Genomic DNA, 21803 nt, shown 5'->3' with positions numbered 1-21803 from the left:
TTCTAGATCCCTGAGGAATCACCACACTGACTTCCACAATGGTTGAACTAGTTTACAGTCCCACCAACAGTGTAAAAGTGTTCCTATTTCTCCACATCCTCTCCAGCACCTGTTGTTTCCTGACTTTTTAATGATGGCCATTCTAACTGGTGTGAGATGGTATCTCATTGTGGTTTTGATTTGCATTTCTCTGATGGCCAGTGATGATGAGCATTTTTGCATGTGTTTTTTTGGCTGCATAAATGTCTTCTTTTGAGAAGTGTCTGTTCATGTCCTTTGCCCACATTTTGATGGGGTTATTTGTTTTTTTCTTGTAAATTTGTTTGAGTTCATTGTAGATTCTGGATATTAGCCCTTTGTCAGATGAGTAGGTTGTGAAAATTTTCTCCCATTCTGTAGGTTGCCTGTTCACTCTGATGGTAGTTTCTTTTGCTGTGCAGAAGCTCTTTAATTAGATCCCATTTGTCAATTTTGGCTTTTGTTGCCATTGCTTTTGGTGTTTTAGACATGAAGTCCTTGCCCATGCCTATGTCCTGAATGGTACTGCCTAGGTTTTCTTCTAGGGTTTTTATGGATTTAGGTCTAACCTGTAAGTCTTTAATCCATCTTGAATTAAGTTTTGTATAAGGTGTAAGGAAGGGATCCAGTTTCAGCTTTCTACATATGGCTAGCCAGTTTTCCCAGCACCATCTATTAAATAGGGAATCCTTTCCCCATTGCTTGTTTTTGTCAGGTTTGTCAAAGATCAGATAGTTGTAGATATGTGGCATTATTTCTGAGGGCTCTGTTCTGTTCCGTTGATCTATGTCTCTGTTTTGGTACCAGTACCATGCTGTTTTGGTTACTGTAGCCTTGTAGTATAGTTTGAAGTCAGGTAGCATGATGCCTCCAGCTTTGTTCTTTTGGCTTAGGATTGACCTGGCGATGAGGGCTCTTTTTTGGTTCCATATGAACTTTAAAGTAGTTTTTTCCAATTCTGTGAAGAAAGTCATTGGTAGCTTGATGGGGATGGCGTTGAATCTATAAATTACCTTGGGCAGTATGGCCATTTTCATGATATTGTGTTTGGTTTTTTGTCCTTGCAATAGTTTACTGAGAATGATGTTTTCCAGTTTCATCCATGTCCCTACAAAGGACACGAACTCATCATTTTTTATGGCTGCATAGTATTCCATGGTGTATATGTGCCACATTTTCTTAATCCAGTCTATTGTTGTTGGACATTTGGGTTGGTTCCAAGTCTTTGCTATTGTGAATAGTGCCGCAATAAACATTCTGTGTTTTAATGCTATAAACAACACTGTAAAGACCTTTCTTTTCCCTGTAGCATTTTGCTCCTGTTTAAGTATCCGCCTAAGATACAGACAGGATATTGAGATTGCTATTTCAGAAAGTAGACACATTAAAAAAAATTGATACATATTGACAAACTGCCGTTCTGAAAGGTTAAACAATTCACACTCCTATTATCAGTGATGGGCATGCCAATTTCCCCTCACCCTTGCCAACACAGGTATCATGGGTTGAATTGTGTCCCCTGAAAAGATGTGTTTAAGTCCTAACCCCCAGTACTGCAAAATGTGACCTTATTTGGAAACAGGGTCACTGCAGATGTAATTAGTTAAGATAAGGTCATACTGCGGTGGAGTGGGCCCTAATCCAATATGACTGGTGTCCTTATAAAAAGGGGAAATTTGGACATAGAGACACACACACACGCGCGTGCACATGGAGAACACCATGTGAATATGAAGGCAGAGATTGGGGTGATGCTTCTATAAGTTGAGAAACACCAAAGATTGTGAGAAAACAACTTGAAACTAGGAAGAGGCAAGGAAGGATTTCCCTACAATTTTCAGAGGGAGTGTAGCTCTGCTGACACCTCAATATCAGACTTCCAGCCTCCAGAACTGTGAAAGAATACATTTGTTTCGTTTTAACCCATCCAGGGTGTAGTACTTTGTTATGGCAGCCCTATGCAACAAGATATTGTCCTTCTTTTCTTACTGTTTATCAAAGTAATACATGGGTATAGTGGTAGAATTAATAATGATCAATTTTTGAGCATGTAATATGTGCAAAGCATTTCCCTGAGGGCATGTATTAACTCACTTAAGCCCTGAACAACAGTTTGAGGTGGGTGGTGGTATTATCTGAGGTTTATAGATAAGGAAATCGAGGCTCAGACAGATTAAATAATTTTCTCAGGGTCACACAGTTGGTAAGTGGTAGAGCAAGATTTGGAAACAAGGCAGCAAACTTGCTCCAGAGTCTATAAACATAATCACTACATGGATCACTCCCTTTTTACTTTGCATCTAGAAGGAAGGATGTGAGGAAAGAAGGAAGGCAGGAAGAAAGGCAGGGAGGGAAGGAAGGAGGAAAGAAAAGAAAATTAAAACATCAAATAACAGAAAGGTATATACTGAAAAGGAGCAGTTCCCATTTTAACCACTTATGTTTTACTTCTGATGGTTCCCTCTATAGTTCTAAATAATGTGCTTATACTGCTATTTTTCACCCTTAGAGATGAAGTATTGATTCCCTACTCTAAGGTATATGAGTGCTTATCTCACTTCCATTGCCCCTACCTCTCCTTTCCTCCAAGTATTGATAGCTGGATCAAATAGTTAGCTATATTTATTGATCTATCAACCCTTCTGTCCTCATATCCTCACCTTCTTTCTTCCAACTTCTGCCAACTAAAAGTTTGCTTTCATTGTAAAAACAGATTAAAATATACACTTAGTTCTTGTGGTAGAGAGAATAGTGGCCCCCCAAAGATGTCCACATTCTATTCCGTAGAACCTGTGAACACGTTAGGTTACATGGAAAGGGGGGGATTAAGGTGCCTCATCAGCTGATTTTAAAATAGATTATTCTGGATTATTCAAGTGGGCATAATGTAACCATGAGAGTCCTTATAAAGGAGAGGCAGGAAGACCAGAGTCAAAAAGAAAATGAATAGAAGATATTTTACAGCTGGCTTGAAAGATGACAAATGGGGCCACAAGCCCAGAAATGTGGACTACCCAGAGAAGCCAAAAAGATGAGAAAACCTATTCTTCCCTAGAGTCACCAGAAGTGAAGGCAGCCCCACCTACATCCTGATTTTAGCACAGTGAGACCCATTTTAGACTTCTGACCTTCAGCAGTATAAGAGTATAAATTTGTGCTGTTTTAAGCCAACAAGTGTGGGGTAATTTGATAAAGTACCAATAAATAGAAAACGAATACCGTTATAGGCCCCTAATTAAGCTTTCAATACTTTCTCTATAGATTGATTTTAAAAGCTCAAAACCAGCAAGGGACATTTGTATTACTATGACTGTATGAATACTGTCTTTTGTTGGGATTGCATTTCTTCTTTAAGGGCCTACCACCACTTAAATTTCCCTAGTTTTCTGTAGAAAGACCCTTCAGAGTATTTTAGATGAAGGCACTCAGGTTATCTTTCTTTTCACTGGGAGAGTAAACATATTGATACCGTCCTTGTGCCTGTGGAAGTAGGGCTTGTAACTTTTCCGAGTTCAGATCTGCAGGAAATGTCCCTATTTCCCATTCCCATCCTTGAGACCCTCTCCCTTTGTCCCTGCAGCCCCCAGGCCTGTGTCCTCTCTGGGCGTTGCCAGCAGGCACCGCCCTTGTAAGCTGAGCTCCCTCTGCTGCTTCTCATCTACACTGGGGCCTGCTTTCTCCATCAGCGCTTTCTGAATTCCAAAATTCTCTTGAGCTCTTTCATTCATTCTTTCCTGTTGTTTTCTTTCTGATGGGTTTATTCTATTTTACTGTCTTCACTGGCACTTGATGAAGTCTTAAGAGAAACAGGAGGTCAATGTTGCTGCTCAGTCTGCTATATGAATTGGACATCTTTCCAACTTTTTACCTACATCTTTTAGGAACTGCATTATTTCCATTTTTAAAATTTACATCTCGAATATAATCTGGAGTTTTATTTTTGGTTTGCACTATGAGGTAACCAAATGTACCAGTATCCGTGAGTGAATAATCAAGTGTTTCCTCATTGATGAGAGATGCTGCTTTTATCATCTACTAAATCCACATGTGTGCACATACATACACATACAAACGCATAAATCTGTGTCTATATTATTCTTTTTCATTGTTGTCTCTCTGTCTATTCTTTATATGTATCACATTATTTTAATTATCGTAGATACGTGTTTTCAAACTGTGTATATATACATACACACACACACACACATAATCTTTCTAGGAAGATACACAAGAGGCTGTTAATTGTAGTTACCTAAAGGAAGGAGATGTGAAATGGATAATTTGGGGGCAGGTGTGGGAGGGAGACATTTTGCTGCACATACTTTTATACCTATTGATTTAGGAACCATATAAATATTATTACCTTACATATATATGTATTGTTTTTATTGTGACCATAAATTATGGGCATTCCTTTCTAAATGCTTCATACACTCTTCCATGTAGGGTCTAGAATATGAATGGAAATCTGGGCCAGAGAAAGGACCCACAATCCGTGGATGTTCTGATTGGTATGGCTGGCTTTCTCTCCAAATGCTGTCAGTCCTCAGTATGAACTAGCTTCATGCAGAGGCCGTCTGCTCTTTGCTCCAGATTCAAACATGTATTAAATAAATGAATGAAATTCCTCAAAGTCTGTGGCTAGTTGTTGACACCATCCCCTATTTTCCCTAATTTGGCGAGTTATTACATTAATTTTCTAAAAGAATAGTTTGGATGTGTGATCCTTATATATCCATCTTTCCTAGAAATTTTATCATTTGTTAGAATGACAGTTTTATTATTGTCATTGTATATATTATTTCTTTAGATGTGTAGCATAGGTAAGTAAAGATAATGCATAAAACAGGACATAAAGAAAAATCAGAGAGATGGAGATAAAAAGAAAACAGGAGGCAAGATAAAGAACAAGGAGTAGAGATAGAGAGAGGGAAAAATACCCAAGATAGATTTAAGAAAATATATCCACTTACTTTTTTATGATGAGTTAATTTGCCAAGCTAAAAAATCCTCTTGTGTGTTTCAAAACCTTAGAAACTAGTTAAGTTGTGAATGTGTTTTACATTCTATTATCAAATATTTCATATTTAACACAGACGGAATTTAATAGGCTGAAGTGCAAAGGCAGGAGAAAATTCCCCCAAATCACTTAAAGGGTCATCCTTCATAATAAGAAAGACAGAGAGACGCAGCAATAGGGGCAAGGAGGGAGAGAATCTAACAAATCCACTTCAGGAAAATATAGTCAGTTACGTAAAGCATTATTTAGCTAAACTGTTCTGCATTTCTGATACATAGATAATAACTAATTTATGAATACATATGCATTGTATGTTTTATATTGTACACTTGAATATTTCATATACAACACACACAACACAGATGGTACATAATGAGCTTAATAAGCTGGGACAAAAGGGTGGAGGTGGGATGGAGGGAATTGTGAAAATCTTCCAATTTGATTAAAGTTTCAGTTCTCTCTTTGGCAGAGAAGAAGATATACAGAGATGGAAAATATCAGAGTTGTGTTTAAGAAAACTGATTAAGTTAATTGACATAATAAATTAATTTGCTAAGCTTTCGAAAAGTCCACTTGTAAGTTCCACCCATAAAAATGATCTAGGTTGTGAATACTTGTGAATATACGAAAGTGTCTTTCCATTGTCCCTTTGACAATTTCACAGTGGACCCCAGATAGTCTCCAATACAAGGACAGAAACCAGGGAAATCTTCGCAACCTAGTAAATGGTGTCAGTTCTTACTAAACATAATTCCTTTCACTTCTTCAGAAGACAGACAACAAGACAGAATGAGAAAGAAAGAAGTATACAAAAGGAGAGGATTGAGGAAAATCAATGTGTTCAACCGTTTTGAGTCAGTTATTCAAAGCAAATGGTTAATTTGATAATCTTTTGCAAAGTCCATTTGCTTTGCCTTTTAGATCCACAGAATGTAATTAATTTATGAATATTTATTACATCTTTTATATATTAAATATTTCACATGATCAGAGATAGGATTAATAGGTAGGGTTTGGAAATGTGAGATGATAAAGAGGGAGAATTGCGTAAGCTAATCAAAGTCCAACTCTCATGAAAAACAAATCCCCAGTGCCTTCTCAGTGGGGAGAGAGTGAAGGAAACGGAAAGGACAGAAAGAAGTAGAGATGCACACAGACAGAAGATAAAACAAAGAAAGAAAATAATTGAAAAAAAGAAGCAGAGAGAAAGAAAAGAGATGGGAACTCCAAAGTTGTATTTTTTAATTTGCTAAATTAAAAATAAGCCTACTTGTATTTTTTGTGTTCACATAAACAAGCCAAGATGTGAATACATATTCAATATGGGTTGTATATTGAGCCTTGGATGACCAGATGGTGCTTCCTAGGTTTAGGTACAAGGGAGTGGGTAGAGTAGAAAAGTGGGAAATTGCCTCATTTGTGAATCCTGCCAAAACCAAATGTGGGTGGAGGAAGAGTGGTGAAAAATAAGAAGCTCTGATAAGAGTGCTATTAGAGCAGGCATATCGCAAGGGTCTTTGGGGACTATTTTGGAGAATCTGGCTTTTACTCTTTGAGAGATGGTAAACCATTGGATAGTCTTGAACAGAAGACAGACAAGATCTGACTTATGTTTTAATAAGATAATTTCTGGCAGCTGTACTATGAATGCATTGAAGAGGAGTCAAGGACAGAACAAGGAGACCAGTTAGAAAGCTATTCCAGTACTCTAGGTGAGACATGATGGTGGCTTAGACCAGGGTGGTAGCAGTAGAGGTGCTGAGAAGTGGTCAAATTATGGAAATATTTTGGAGAAAGAACTGCAAGAGTTGGCTGATTGATTGATTTTGTGTGTGTTATGTGTGTGTGTGTGTGTGTAAATGTGTGAGAGACAAAGGAGGGAGGGAAGGAGAGCAAGTGAGAGAGAGAGCAACAGAACACGGTGGGGTTGAGAAGTCAGTGGAAAGTCTCTTGGGGGAGCCATTTTGAATGGGTGTTGGGGATGGGGAGAGTGAAAACCAAAATCTTGATTTTCATGTTAAGTCAAGTAGTGATGTCTAATATATAAATCTTAGAGTTGAGTAGAGAATATTAAGGCGCCTATAATAAAGTACCACAAACTGTGCAACTTAACAGAAATGTGTCTCACAGTTAAAGCTAGAAGTCTCAAATGAAAGCATCAAGAAGGTTAGTTCTTTCTAGAGATTCTGAGGGGGAAAATCTGTCCCTTGCCTCTCCCTAGTTCCTGGTGGTGGCTGTAACCTTTAGCATTCCTTGGCTTGCAGCTGCACCACTCCAATCTCTGCTTGTGTGTTTCTTTTTTGTTTTTTTTTTTTTGAGACGGAGTCTCGCTCTGTTGCCCAGGCTGGAGTGCTGTGGCCCGATCTTGGCTCACTGCAACCTCCACCTCCCAGGTTCACGCCATTTTCCTGCCTCAGCCTCCCTAGTAGCTGGGACTACAGGCGCCCGCCACCACACCCGGCTAATTTTTTGTATTTTTAGTAGAGATGGGGTTTCACCGTGTTAGCCAGGATGGTCTCGATCTCCTGGCCTTGTAATCTGCCCGCCTTGGCCTCCCAAAGTGCTGGGATTACAGGCTTGAGCCACTGTGCCCAGCCCTCTGCCTGCTTTTTACATATCCTTCTCCCTGTGTGTCTGTGTTTTCACATGGTGCTCTCTTCTAAGGACACTAGTCATGTTGGATGAGGGGCCCACCCTACTCCAGTACGGCATGACCTCATCTTAACTAACTACATCTGCAATAACACTATTTCCAAACAAGGCCACGGTCTGAGGTAACAGGGCCTAAGGCTTCAGCATATCTTTTTGAGGGACACAATTCAACCCACAACAAGTAAGAAGCCCAGGTAGAAGTTATACATTGGGGAGTTATTAGAGTTTAAGTTATTAAAGACACAGGCTGGATGAGAATTGCCGGTGTCTGAGTGAGACAGAAAAAAGAAGTACAAGTACAGAGCTTTGACATCCTCCAGTGTTTAGAAATTAAAAGGAACAGTAAAGGAGACTTTGGAGGAATGGTCTGTGAAGTAGGAGAGAAACCAGAAAAGCATCATGGCCTAGAGGGTCTGTGAAGAGTGATTACAAGAGGGAAGAAGGATCAACTGCATAAAATGCTGCTGACAAATCCAGTAAGAGGGAGAATTGACTAATACATTTAACAACATGCGGTAATTATTAGTACCTATCTCACAGAACTGTTAGGAGGATATAAAGTTAACAATCCACAAACACTCAGAAAATATTTTGGCACACAGTAAAAGTGCAGTAAGTGCTCACTCTTATTTTAGGAGTGGGATAATGTAGGTCAGTTCACGTTCTGCTATGTGAACTTTTGGGTCTAACCAAGTAAGTACATTAGAACAGCAGAGCATAATGGTTAAAAAGCATGAACTGTGGACAACCTACCTGGGCTTGACTTTGGGCTTTACTAATTACTAGCTGTGTAACCTTATGCAAGTTGCTCCATCTCTCCTTGCCTCAGTTTCTTGAGCTATAAAATGAGGATAACAATAGTACCTACCTCATAGGGTTCCTGTGAAGATTAAATATTATGTTAAAGTGCTAAATGAGTGCCTATCACATAGCAAGTGCTGTAGAAGAGATTTTTATTTTATTATTATTTAAATGAGAACATTAATTTACTTGAATGAATTGTGTCGAAATTGTTCTGAGCAAGCTGTATTGGTACACTGATAGCATTGTTTTTTCACACGCACACAAAAAACACACTAACTTGTGATTATTAAAGGGCTCTGGTTATATGAACTTGGGAGATGCTGGAATATTGAATATAAGATTAAAGAGCTTTGTGAATTGAATTGGGGCCCAACTTGATTTAGCAATGTTTATGTAGCTACATACTGCCTAATTTTACTCTCTCTTTAGGAGAATATGTCGTCATGACAACCCACTTCCATCTCAAGCGAAAAATTGGCTACTTTGTGATCCAGACCTACTTGCCATGTATCATGACTGTCATTCTGTCACAAGTGTCGTTCTGGCTCAACAGAGAGTCTGTTCCTGCCCGTACAGTCTTTGGTGAGTGATAATTTATGGAGCGTAAGGGAAAGTCTTATCATGCAGAGTCACAGTAGAGGTGAGAAAGGTGGAAGAATGATTCCTGGAGAGAATGGGAGAAATGCCTGTGCCTAGCAGGAGTAACTGAATCATCAGACCATGGAGTTTTAGACGACTGAATTCTTAAGGAGGAAGTTAGAATAAGAAGACTGTTGGACCAGTAAGATACTGAAATGCTTCCCATTTCAGTCCTGCTTGCCCCCAAAGCTGGAGAGGGAATTATCCTTTAGTGAAAAAGAGAGGAATTTAGTGCATACAGTGGAGAAGTTAAAGGGTTAGAAGCCAAGCTGTCTGAACAGAGTATTGGACTGGGGGCTTTGTTAAGATCTGCTGTTTTTGTATGAGTGACTTTGTGGCTTCTTCTCTAGCCTTTTTGAAAGTATGAATTATCTGATATTGTGTAAAGGCCACACAAAGTTTAAAGGATTTCTTAATAGTACCCACAATCAAAGGCATTTTCTTCATCATGAGTATACTGATGTCTAGGAAGACATTTGCATATCATTAGCACTTTTTCCTCACAGACTTAAAACATATAAAACATTTCCTATTTTCCCCACTGTCGGAAATACATATTAATTTTTTCAGCTACTAAACTGCCTCCATGGCAATGATACCTTTGAGGCATATACTTGAGTGTACTTGGTATCCACATAGAAGGTGTTTCTACCAACATCCTGAAGTTTTACTGGGTAGTGAAATAAAAAGTAAATTATAGTTTGGAAGTAGTAGCATTGTAGGTCAGGTATTGTAGGAGATAGCAGTGGAGAAAGAGAAAGAGTGACCTGTAAAGTAGGAAAAAGAAAGAATAATCAAAAGAATGTGATATCATGGAAGTCAAGTGAGGAAAGTATTTCAAGAAGCAGAGAATACTCATGTGGGTTGAATTGTACTGAGTTTACATGAGATGCAGACAGAAACTGTCTGTTGGGTATTGTGATATACTTGGCTGTTAGGGATCTTGAAAGAACAGTTCTAGTGAAGTGGAGGGAGCTGAAGCTGTATGAGAGTGGGTTAAATATGCTCACTTTGGGAAATGTAACAAACTAGGTACCCTGAAAAGCTTCCTTTATAAAATCCTAGAAAAGCTAGATAAAACATAGAAACCATTCTTTTTCATTTTTCCTTCCTTTTTTTTTTTTTTTTTGAGACAGAGTTTCACTCTTGTTGCCCAGGCTGGAGTGCAATAGAGCGTTCTCGGCTCACTGCAACACCCCGCCTCTCAGGTTCAAGTGATTCTCCTGCCTCAGCCTCCCGAGTAGCTGGGATTACAGGTGCCCGCCACCATGCCTGGCTATTTTTTTTTTTTTTTTTTGGATTTTTAGTAGAGACAGGGTTTCAACATGTTGGCCAGGCTGGTCTCCAACTCCTGACTTCAGATGATCCACCCACCTCAGCCTCCCAAAGTGCTAAGATTACAGGTGTGAGCCACAGCACCTGGCCAAAACCATTCTCTTAAGCTAATGTCTTAACGTGAGCTTAAAAGAAATTAAAGGAAATACACAGGGGCCCAAATGAAAGAAGAAACTGGAAATTGAGTATTAATCACATTAACTGTGCTGTTGTGGCAGGAAGATAAGCAGATGGACTCCTGGGCTTGGTAAACAAGAGTTTGACTTTTTAAAGAAAGGCATTTACAACTAAGATTGTGGTAGGCAGAATAATGGTCCCCAAAGATACCCGTATTCTAGTCCCTGGAACTTGGGAGTGTGACCTATACAGCAAAAATAACTTTGTAGTTATGATTAAAGAAAAGATCTTGAGATGGAGAGATTATTCTGAATTATCTGGAATGGGGCCTAAAGGCAATCACAGTATCCTTATAAGAATCAGGCAGAAGGAGATTTGACTATGGAGGAGAAAGCAATGTGATGGCAGAAGGAGGAAAGATTTGAACATGCTCTGCTGTTGGATTTGAAGAAAGAGGAAGGGGATCATGAGTAAAGGAATCTGTCATACAGCTCTAGAAGCTGAAAAAGGTAATAGATTATTCCTTTAGAGCCTCCAGAGGGAGTGCAACCCTGCTGACACCTTGACACTGGACCAGTGAAACTAATTTCAGCCTTCTAGCATCAAGAATTGTAAGAAGGCATTTAGTTGTTTTAAGCAACTAAATTTTTGATAATTTGTTACATAAACCAAAGGAAATTAATACAAGGACACGTCCCATAAATTCAATATCATTGAAGAGTTAACGCTTTCAATGCAAGGGAGTACTAGAAAAATACACTTACCAGTGCAAAGAGACAATAAAGAAGCATATTTCTTTTGGCCTGGGCTTTGTGTGAAATATGAGATTCCTTGATAATTCATTTGCTAATTCAAACTTGGCCTCACATTAATTTAGAATTTATATTTACATTAATTGCACTGATGTGAGAACCTGCATGTTAAAATGTTTATACAAAAAGTGATTGCAGAATTGTTTATGTAAGAAAAAAAGCAAGAATAGCCAATATATCCTTCTAAAAAAGAACAAAGTAGAGAGATGGGGAGTGGCAGCTCATGCCTGTAATCCCAGCACTTTCAGAGGCTGAAGTGGGAGTACTGCTTGAGCCTCGGAGTTCAAGACCAGCCTGGGAAACACAGGGAGACTTTGTCTTAAATTTTTTCTTTTTAATTAGCCAGACGTGATGGCACATCCCTGTGGTCCCAGATACTTGGGAGGCTGAGGTGGGAGGATTGCTTGGGCCTGGGAGGTTGAGGCTGCCATGAGCCATGATCATGCCACTGCACTCCAGCCTGGGTGACAGAGTGAGACCCTGTCTCAAAAGATTTTTAAAGAAAATAAGAAAGCCTAAAATACAGCCATATATATGGAAACTTGATTTATGATAAAGATGGCACTGCAGAGAATTTGAGATTGATCGTGGATTTAAATACAAAAGTTAAAAATATGATTATCTTAGAAGAAAATATAAGGCAATATCTGTGCACCCTTTGGTAGACAGAAATTCCTTAGTTCACAAAAACATAATAACAATAAGGAAAAGAACTAATAAATTGGACTTCATCAAAATTCAAAATTTCTGCTCATCAAAGGATAACATTAAGGTAATGAAATGGCAAGCCATATCCTGAGATAAAGCACACTATATCTGTGCAGACCTAAAAAAATATATTTTGAAATATTTATATATTCTGAAAATATAAAAAGCTCCTAAAATTCGATAATAAAAGGACAAAGAATCCAATTTTTAAAATGGTCAAAAGATGTAAACAGATACTTCACCGAAGAATATATACAAATGCCCATAATCATGTGAAAGGATCCTTAACATCATCTTTTTTTAAATTAGGGAAATGCAAACTAAAACCTCATGGAGACATCACTTTAAATACTAGAATGGCTAAAATAAGCACTGAATGTATGAAATGGTAACAGTGGCTTATTGGTTAAACAATATATTTAGAATAAAATACTGGAACATAACGTAATATATATCTGTTGAGATGGGGGTATATGGAGATAAAATGTTCCAAGGACTTTCACTATCAGAGAAAAGTGTTAAAGTATCAATTAACGTTATTTATTTTATTTTATTTTTTGAGGCGGGTCTCGCCCTGTTGCCCAGGCTGGAGTGCAGTGGTGCTATCTCGGCTCATTGCAACCTCTGCCTCCTGGATTCAAGCAATTCTCCTGCCTCAGCCTCCCGAGTAGCTGGGACTACAGACGTGCGCCACCATGCCTGGTTAATTTTTGTATTTTTAGTTGAGATGGGGTTTCACCATGTTGGCCAGGCTGGTCTCAAACTCCTGACCTTGTGATCCACCCGCCTCAGCCTCCCAAAGGGCTGGGATTCCAGGTGGGAGCCACCGCAACTGGCCTAAAGTTATTATATTATATTTTATTTTTTAAGTCAAGGCTGCATGCTGACTGAAACTCTCATACATCTACTGGGAATGTTAAATGGTAAAATTACTTTAGAAAACAGTTCGGCAATGCCATATAAAGTTAAACATATGCTTACTATATAATCTTGTAGTTCCATTCTTTAGGTATTTACCAAGAGAAATGAAAGCATATACTCACACAGACTTATATGTAAATCATCCCAATATCTTTATTCACAAAAGTTGAACACTGGAAACAATCCAGATATCCATTACTGGGTGAATGAATAAACAAATTAGGTAATATCAATACAATGGAATGCTGCTGTGAAATTAGTAGGAACAAGCCACCGATAGATGCAACAACATGAATGAACCTAAAAATATGCTGAGTGGAGGAAGCCAGACACAAGTGAGTACATACTGTAAAATATTTATACGAAACTCTAAGAGAAAAATCTAATCCATAGAAAATGAAAGCACATCAGTGGTTACCTAGGACCAAGGAGGGGATGGCATGGGCACAAAGTAATCTTTGGGGAGATGGGAGTATTCTATAGATGATACTTATGAGAAAGGGCAGAAAGGGGTATCACCAGATGGTAGACGTCTCAAAAGAGCACAGGTTACACAACAGTGTGATCCAGTAATGGTCTAAGAAGCACTAGACATCAAAGAAAATATGGATTGCACTTCTTGAGCTCTTGATTCTGAATTATCAACCACATTTTGAGAACCAAAACAGTGTATTCAAGAGGAGAATCAGGTTTCAGTTAAGACCAAAAAGGGGTTATGCATTCAGAGAAGGGGTTGAGAAAATAGCTGGACTCACCAGTCATAGAGTAGCAGAGTTGGGCAGTAAGAAGAGTTTGCGATAAAGGGTTCCTAAGTGTATGGGTGATAGGGTCAGATAGGACTTTGTATAACAGAATTAAGCCTGACTGAAAGTGAATTAACAAATATCCTTGCCCTTGTGGTAGTGTCTGAGGTAAACAGATATATGAAATGTGATTAATTTTGATTATCTCCTAAGGGGAGAATGGGTACTCATTTTGAATGCTGTGGTCTGAAATATCTAAATTTTTTATCCTTAGGACTTAACTCTGTATAAGGCACAAAACAGACAGTTAGCAATGTTGGAGAAAAGAAGACAATAAGAGCTACATTAATAATAATAACAATATATTTAATAATTACCATAAGAAAAGTACATTATTAACTCCGATGGGAACAAATGTGGTACAGTGGGCTACTTGGCTGTGCCTGAGAATTAAAGTCCTTTCCACTCATCACAGATGTGGTTTGGTATAAGAAACACATGTCATCACGTAAGTGCACTAGAAGTGCTCAAAGGAGACGAGGGAGGACAGTAAGTTCTACCTAAGCCTTTTCAGAAATGTTTTCTAGTCTTGAAAGAGAAGCACTGGTGACAGGCTGAATATCTTTTAAAATGCCAAGAATCTCTTTGTCCATCCATGAAGTGTACCAAAGGCTTGATTGAGAGCCCTACCAGCTCTGACTAGCTAAGAGCTTTCCAAAAAGTTGACAGTTTTAATTAAGCCCTAGAGACTAGAGCTCTAAAAATCTCTACTGAGATATGGCACAGAAACACTTATGTTGCAATACAGTTCTCTCCATCTAAGCACTAGCAGCACACTGCTATGAATGTGTCAGAGTGGACAACTGCATTTGCTAATAACCATTTATAAAGTAGCTTGTTTCTCCCATTAAGTAACTACTTGGTTGGTATGATCTGAAGGTTTTCAAGGCCTGGATCCATTCTCAGAGATTACCAGGTTACAGATTCAGAGAGTTTGTTAATAAGTATTAGCTATGTGGCAGATTCCTTACATGGCTTAAAATGTGTTTTGGCTAATCAGCCTTGATGACTCCCTGCCTAGTTGGTGCAAAGGTACTCCTAGGGTATTTCTGTTGAAATTGTACGGAGTCTTTTGCAGTCTGGATTTTCGTTTATATAGCAAATATATAAGTAAGGTACTACAGCAGACCAAGATAGAAAAGGAAGCCCCAGATTTCGCATATAGCCTCTTTCACCTCATTAGGAATTCATTCCATGCCCCACTTGACCCGGGCTAAGGAGGCTCACTTTCTCCATCCTCTTCAGCATGCCAACTCTCAGAAAGACATTCTGACCATTTCCCCTTCCTCAAGTTTGAATGACTTTGTACATCTACTGCTTTATTAAAATCCTGGGGAACAGAGACAGTAGGGAATATTCATAGATGAGCAAAATGGAGGCACAGAGAGAATAAAGAAATTGCCTAAGATATAAAGCAAGTAAGTGGGAGCACTCAGAACATCTAACTTCTAGTGTAGTACTCATTGAGACTAGAAAAACACCACTAGCAATTGTAAAATTATTCTGATAATATTGTTGTTAACGCTGATTACACTTATACTATTATAATTAATTATATAGTATGACAACACTATTGTTCTAACAACAGTAAAGACAATAGTCATGTTAATTATAGAAGCTACTATTTATGGAATGATTACTCTGTGTCAGGTATTATACTATAGACTTTATGTGTGTGTGTATATATATATATGTATAAATATATATATATATAATCTTCAATCCCTAACAAATCTCTGTATTATCTGGTGTTATTACCCCCCTTTTACACATGATAAACTGAGGCTGTCTGGGGTAAAACACCTTATTCAAGGTCATATTACTAGTAGGTGAGGTTGCTCAGTTTTCAGCCTAGTTCATTCTGACTCTAAAGCTTATACCGTTAATCACAATTTTATATATATATATATATATTCACATGCATATCTAAAATATGAAAAGATTAGAAAAAATGTAAAATATAATTTAAATGTAAATAAAGCCTTGAATTTAGAATAACACTCCCCCCAAAAAAGAATCAATTGATCTAAAGACAAGCTTGGATTTGGCAAAAACTCACGAGAAACAGATTTCGGAATAGTTTTCATCGTTCACAAAGCCCAGTAGGGACCTAGGGTGTGATGCAGCTACAGAACCACTTTCCACAATAGTTTGCTGCATTATCAGAAGAGTGTCCAAAATTAAGGAAGTAAGCATCCTACTGAATTCCGACCATGTCCTGAGTCTTGGGCTCAGTTCTGGGCTATTCAGAAATCAAAACAAAACAAAACAAAAAAAACAGGATAGGGAAGGAAGTAAACAAGAAAAGGAGTTCATTAGGTGAACTTGAATCTCCATGTTCATTCTGAAGACGAGCAGTTTCGCAAGGGACCATAACCCTTTTAGGTCTCTGAAGGTCTGTTCTGGAGAGTAAGGAGCAGATTTTTTTTCCCTTGCATGGCCACAGAAGAAACTCCAAGATCGGTCTGTGGACCAGTAGCTAGAAGAAGCCAGATTTCAGTTCATGAGCTAGTTTTTTTTCTAATTGAAATGCTCTCTTACAATGAAATGGACTACCTGCTCTTTAACGGAAATGTTTAAGCAGAAGCTAGAGGACAACAATTAAATGTAATCCATTGCAGATGCCTATATAGTCTTCTGCCAATTGGGATGGGCTGGTTACTAGGTGGACCCATCAGATTTGATTGTCTGGTGTTTTTTTAAAATTTTATTTTATTTTAAAGGGGCCATTTTGAGTGGGGTAAATCTTCTCCTTTCAAATAGGAAATTAGTGATTTCATCGAATAAGCTCTCAATGTCTTCCAGTTGCAACTGGTTCTCATCTTTTCTCTCCTCAGGTGTCACCACTGTGCTTACCATGACCACCTTGAGTATCAGTGCCAGAAATTCCTTACCTAAAGTGGCATATGCGACGGCCATGGACTGGTTCATAGCCGTCTGTTATGCCTTTGTATTTTCTGCACTGATTGAATTTGCCACTGTCAACTATTTCACCAAGCGGAGTTGGGCTTGGGAAGGCAAGAAGGTGCCAGAGGCCCTGGAGATGAAGGTGAGATATAGCAAAAGAGGAACTGAGAAGCACCCCCTGAGAGACCTGTATTGGGACCAGGAGTGGGCAGCCTATAGCCTGCAAGAACTGGGCAGGGCTATGTGCTATTCACTGGGGTCATCAATCCAATTCTCAACTGGAGTGCTTCTTGGCAATCTGGCATGTTGTCTGAGGGCAAAGAAAAGAGGGCAGGTATCATGGAGGGTTGATGTCTTGTGGTGAAGGATCAAACCTAAATGTGGTGCTGCTAGACTCAAGGGGCACCCATTGGTACTTACAAAGTCACTCAAAGGCTTGGACTCTATCTTCAACCCAAAGTACAATCTCTAAGGCCACCTCTGCCCCTCTTTCCAGTATATTCAAATTATAGTCAAAACAAAATGATCATCTTTCCTTCTATGTCTGCTTATTTTGCATTCTGTACCTGGAATGCTCTTTGTTTTTTCCCATGCCTGTTAAAGACCTACTCATTCTTCAAGTCCCAACTGAAATGCTACTTTCTCCATAGAGCCTTTCTGGAATCATTCACAGATTTATCTTTTATTGAGGCATGGGTGCTCCTGATATTAAAATAATTTATTTATATTAGTTTTTGTCTTCTTCTCACTAGACTGTGAACATTTTGAGGGCAAGAGCTTGTCTGCATCTTATTTCTAGCTAGCCAACATCCTTGCATAGCATCTGACTCACAGTAAAAGCTGAATAAATGTTGATTGGATTGGTGCATTGTTGGGAAGGAAGAAGAGAGATTAAAATTATTAAACCAACTAAATTGATAGGAATAAAACATGAATACAGTGAAATCAAGGTCGTTGTCCCTGGCTGCTTTAAATAAGTTCAGGTCGCTAGAACTAGATGAAGATTATCAAAATATGCTAAGAGGAACTGGCAAATGTGATCTCAGGACCATCCTGGTACTCCTCAAATAATCATGGAGAAGAGAAACGATAATGATTTTTCAAATTAGGAGAAAACATGTATTGCATAGAGTATAGATTGGTGAGTTGGCAAAATTTGAATAATTTTTAACTACTTATTTAGATAAAATTTATTAACTCCTTGCTATAAATTATGAAGAGATAAGTGTAGTTCTACTTCCTTAATCTACTCTACCATAGGATTTTTTGCTTGGTTTTATTGTACTTAATCTAGTTGTTACCTTTGTACCCTTAAAGTATATTTATTCCTCTATAACTTGGTTTATCGCTAGGAACAGGGTCTGTTAGCCCCCCACCCACGAAGAATATAAGGAAATCAGTACACACCCACTCCTACCTCTCCTTCTCTCTACCAGTTCCTATCATCTCCTAACTTCTGTTTGCTATACTACTACTGCTCCATTATTACATTTTATAACACTTACATCCTTCCATGCAATTGTAAATCCTATAATTGTTTAGTCATAGATCTACATGTAAATGGGTTCTTTTCTTAAAATCGTCCTTTTATCTATCATTTCTATTCACTGTATATTTACATCAATTCCTTTTTTTAACTTTTAAGTTCGGGGTACAAGTGCAGGTTTGTTATATAGGTAAAATTGTGTCATGGGGGTTGGCTGTATGCTGTACAGATTATTTTATCACCAAGATATTAAACCTAATATTCATGAGTTATTTTTAATGATCCTCTCCCTCCTTCTTCCCCCCACCTTCCCAAAGGCCCTAGTATGTGTAGCTATCTTCTATAAGTTTCTTTAAGATGGTCTCATGGGAACCATATTTCCTTCTGTTTTGAATGTATAAAATCATTGTCTATTGTGTTTATACTTAAATAATAGTTGAGCTTTTGTACAATCCATGGGTCACATTCTCTTTTTCTGATGACTCCATGAAGACATTGATTACAATACTCAATTGGTCATTTTCTTCCTTTTGTAACAAAGTTTGTATTAGTCGCATGATAGTTTGTCTTCAATTATTACTTGAAGTTGCATTAGAGAATTTTTTTACTACTCTTGTTATGTATGGAAGTATCATTGGGGGAGTAACTGAGAGAGTTAGCAGGATAGTAATGAGTAGCTGAGAATGAGTATTAGAGAGTAGTTTGAGCATCACTTGTTGTCTGTATAATCTCTTACGAGTAGTCTTCCTTGTAGTTGTGATTCTACTTCCGACTAGTAAGAACTTTCCCTTGTTCACAGGAAATCCCTCTATGTTGATACAGGTGTCTGTGTGCATGTCTCTGTGTGTGTTTGTGTATGTGCTTGTGCATGTGTATGCATGTATAGTATTATATTCTTTAATTTTGCAGTCTCTGTCTCCTCTGCCACTGTGTGGTAGTCAGAGTTCCAGGATGTTCTCATTACCAGTTTGAAAACTGATTTTATTTCAAAACAGGGATTGTTTCTTTCCTTTGTCAGGTCATGCCACACACTTTTGGGACACTATCCTTGACCTGAAATCTAGAGCAGCAGGTATCCACAGTGTCATCTTCACCCTGATCTGATTTTCACTGCACTTCACTTTCACTTTCACTTCACTTCTGAGCCCTTACTTTTTGGGATTAAGGTTATAAAAGCTATTAAGTTTCACCAAAGATAGAATTTTGGTTTTTATTTCTCATCTTACTGTTTTTGGTTGGTTGCAGAGAGGAAAAGTGAACAAAGGTATCCTTACTCTGACATATTAAACTGGAAGTTCCCTAAAATATACTATTAAACAGATAGATATTTTAGGAGCAGTTTGCAGCAATCAGTGATATACAGCTTGAGTTCACTAATAAGAAATTATCTAACCTCATGAGCATTTATCAACAGTTTATTGGACTAGTGGACCAGAAAATGTCATAGATTTTAATAAAACATTTGACTAAGTTTTAAAAAATTATACCTCCATGAAGAAAAGGAAGCAGGCTGGATGTGGTGGCTCACGAAGAGGGCAGATTGCTTTAGCCCAGGAATTTGAGACCAGCCTGGGCAACATGGTAAAATCCCATCTCTACAGAAAAAATTAATAATTATCTGGGCATGGGTGCACATGCCTGTATTCCCAACTAGTCAGGAGGGTGAGGTGGGAGGATCATCTGAGCTCGAGAAGTTCGGACTGCAGTGAGCCAAGGTCGCACCACTGCACTCCAGCCTGGGGGACAGAGTAAGATGCTGTCAAATAAAAAAAAGAAGAGAGAGAGGAGAGAGAGAGAGAGATAAAGGAAGGAAGGAAGGAAGGTGGAAAAAAATAGTACAATTAGGCTGATGTAGTTGGTTGACCAATTCAAATCAAATAGAACTAACTGATGGCCCTGGATGCGGTGGCTCACAACTGTAACCCCAACAGTTTGGGAGGCCAAAGCAGGCAGATCACTTGAGGTCAGGAGTTCAAGACCAGCCTGGCCAACATGGCAGAACCCCATCTCTACAAAAATACAAAAAATTAGCCAGGCATGGTAGCATGCTACTTGGGAGGCTGAGACGAGAGAGTCACTTGCACCCAGGAGGTGGAGGTTGCAGTGAGTCGAGATTGCGCCACTGCACTCCAGCCTGGGCAACAGAGAGAGACTCTGTCTCTAAATTAATTAATTAATTAATTAATTAATTAACTGATGGACTGACAGACACCAAACTGAATGGAGGTCCCTGGGGATACACTACAGGACTTTGTCTTTGACCCCGCTTTTTCAAATGTTGTTATTAATGACTAAATGAAGACATATAGGGTAGAAGACTCAAATTTATAAGCTGGTATTAATGAATATTGGTTGGGGAATGAGTATTTTCTGAATTAGGAATCAAAGAGGATTTCTAAATTTGAAAGGACAAGCTTAAATTAAAATATTAACATTTGCTAAATCAAATATAAATTCTTACACATAGGTACAAAAAATAGATCTGGGATTAAAAAAGCTTAACAATTAAACATTGAAAATAAAATGCTAGGATATGAAGAAAATGCAAATCTAATGTATGCCTACTTTGTGGTACAACTCTGGAAAAGCTCAATTTGATTTGGGTCTGAATTAAGAATCACCTAGAACTAGTGAGAGGATAAGCCCTATTTGATTTGGGTCTGAGTTAAGAATCACCTAGAACTAGCGAGAGGATAAGCCCTTTTTATTATGTACTGGTTGGCCCATGTTTAGAGTACACTGTTCCAGTTTGGTAACTACACTAGAGGAGGGACAAATGCCTCAGGGGGATGATTATTGCTATTTTTAGATACCTGCAAGGCTTCCATGATGTTTTATAAAAAATGAGACAGATTTTTTTTTTTTTTTATGGCCAGCAAGAGGAGTAGAAGTGGTTTGAAGACAGAGGACTCAAATAGATTGTTAGAAACTCTAGAACTAGACATCAGAAATGATGACCATTTCTCCATTTAAAAAGTGCTAAAATTTTAAATAGAGAGAACAAAAAGAATATTATAAAACTATTTTGCAAAGATAGTGATCTCAGTCTTCCTCTTTAGTCTCTATGGTCAGTCCATTTATCTCAAGAAGCATATTATGAGAATTGAAAAAAAAGATGGAATGCATAAAAATGGATCTCTAATGTACGGGTGCTATGCTTTGTCTGCACTGCTACAATGCAGAGCAACTAATAGTGAGATCAACGGAAAAAAATTTGAAGTGCATTGGAAGGGAAAATATTAGAATTTAATAATAACTTAGTTTATTTTTTCTTCCACTAGGGAGACATATTAAACCTTTTTGCTTCCTAAAGCTAGAATGGGTGAGCATAAAACAGTTTTAAAATAATATAACTGATTTTAAAATTTATTTTTGATCTGTATTATGATCAGGCATTAGATAAAATGTGAGAGGAGGCCGGGCGCGGTGGCTCACGCTTGTAATCCCAGCACTTTGGGAGGCCGAGGCGGGCGGATCACGAGATCAGGAGATCGAGACCACGGTGAAACCCCGTCTCTACTAAAAATACAAAAAAATTAGCCGGGCGCGGTGGCGGGCGCCTGTAGTCCCAGCTACTCCGG

At 38.3% G+C, this 21803-nt stretch overlaps 1 protein-coding gene across 3 annotated transcripts in view; it reads left to right on the top strand.

The window, feature by feature from the left end:
- Positions 1-21803, top strand: part of GABRA3 (gamma-aminobutyric acid type A receptor subunit alpha3) — a 267252-nt gene that overhangs the window by 222633 nt on the left and 22816 nt on the right. For all 3 annotated transcript variants that reach the window (XR_009214353.1, XM_032757751.2, XM_058441782.1), the window contains exons 8-9: positions 8924-9076; positions 16667-16878. Coding sequence is in view for 2 of the 3 variants with exons in the window: in XM_032757751.2 (XP_032613642.1) it covers positions 8924-9076; positions 16667-16878 (365 nt within the window). In the remaining variant the exon portion in view is untranslated. The remainder of the gene's footprint in view (positions 1-8923; positions 9077-16666; positions 16879-21803) is intronic.

This window comes from Hylobates moloch, unplaced genomic scaffold (assembly GCF_009828535.3).
Source record: "Hylobates moloch isolate HMO894 unplaced genomic scaffold, HMol_V3 SCAFFOLD_7, whole genome shotgun sequence".
Taxonomy (NCBI): Eukaryota; Metazoa; Chordata; class Mammalia; order Primates; family Hylobatidae; genus Hylobates; species Hylobates moloch.
The sequence above is the reverse complement of the archived record's forward strand: the minus strand, read 5'-3'. Positions and strand labels throughout refer to the sequence as shown.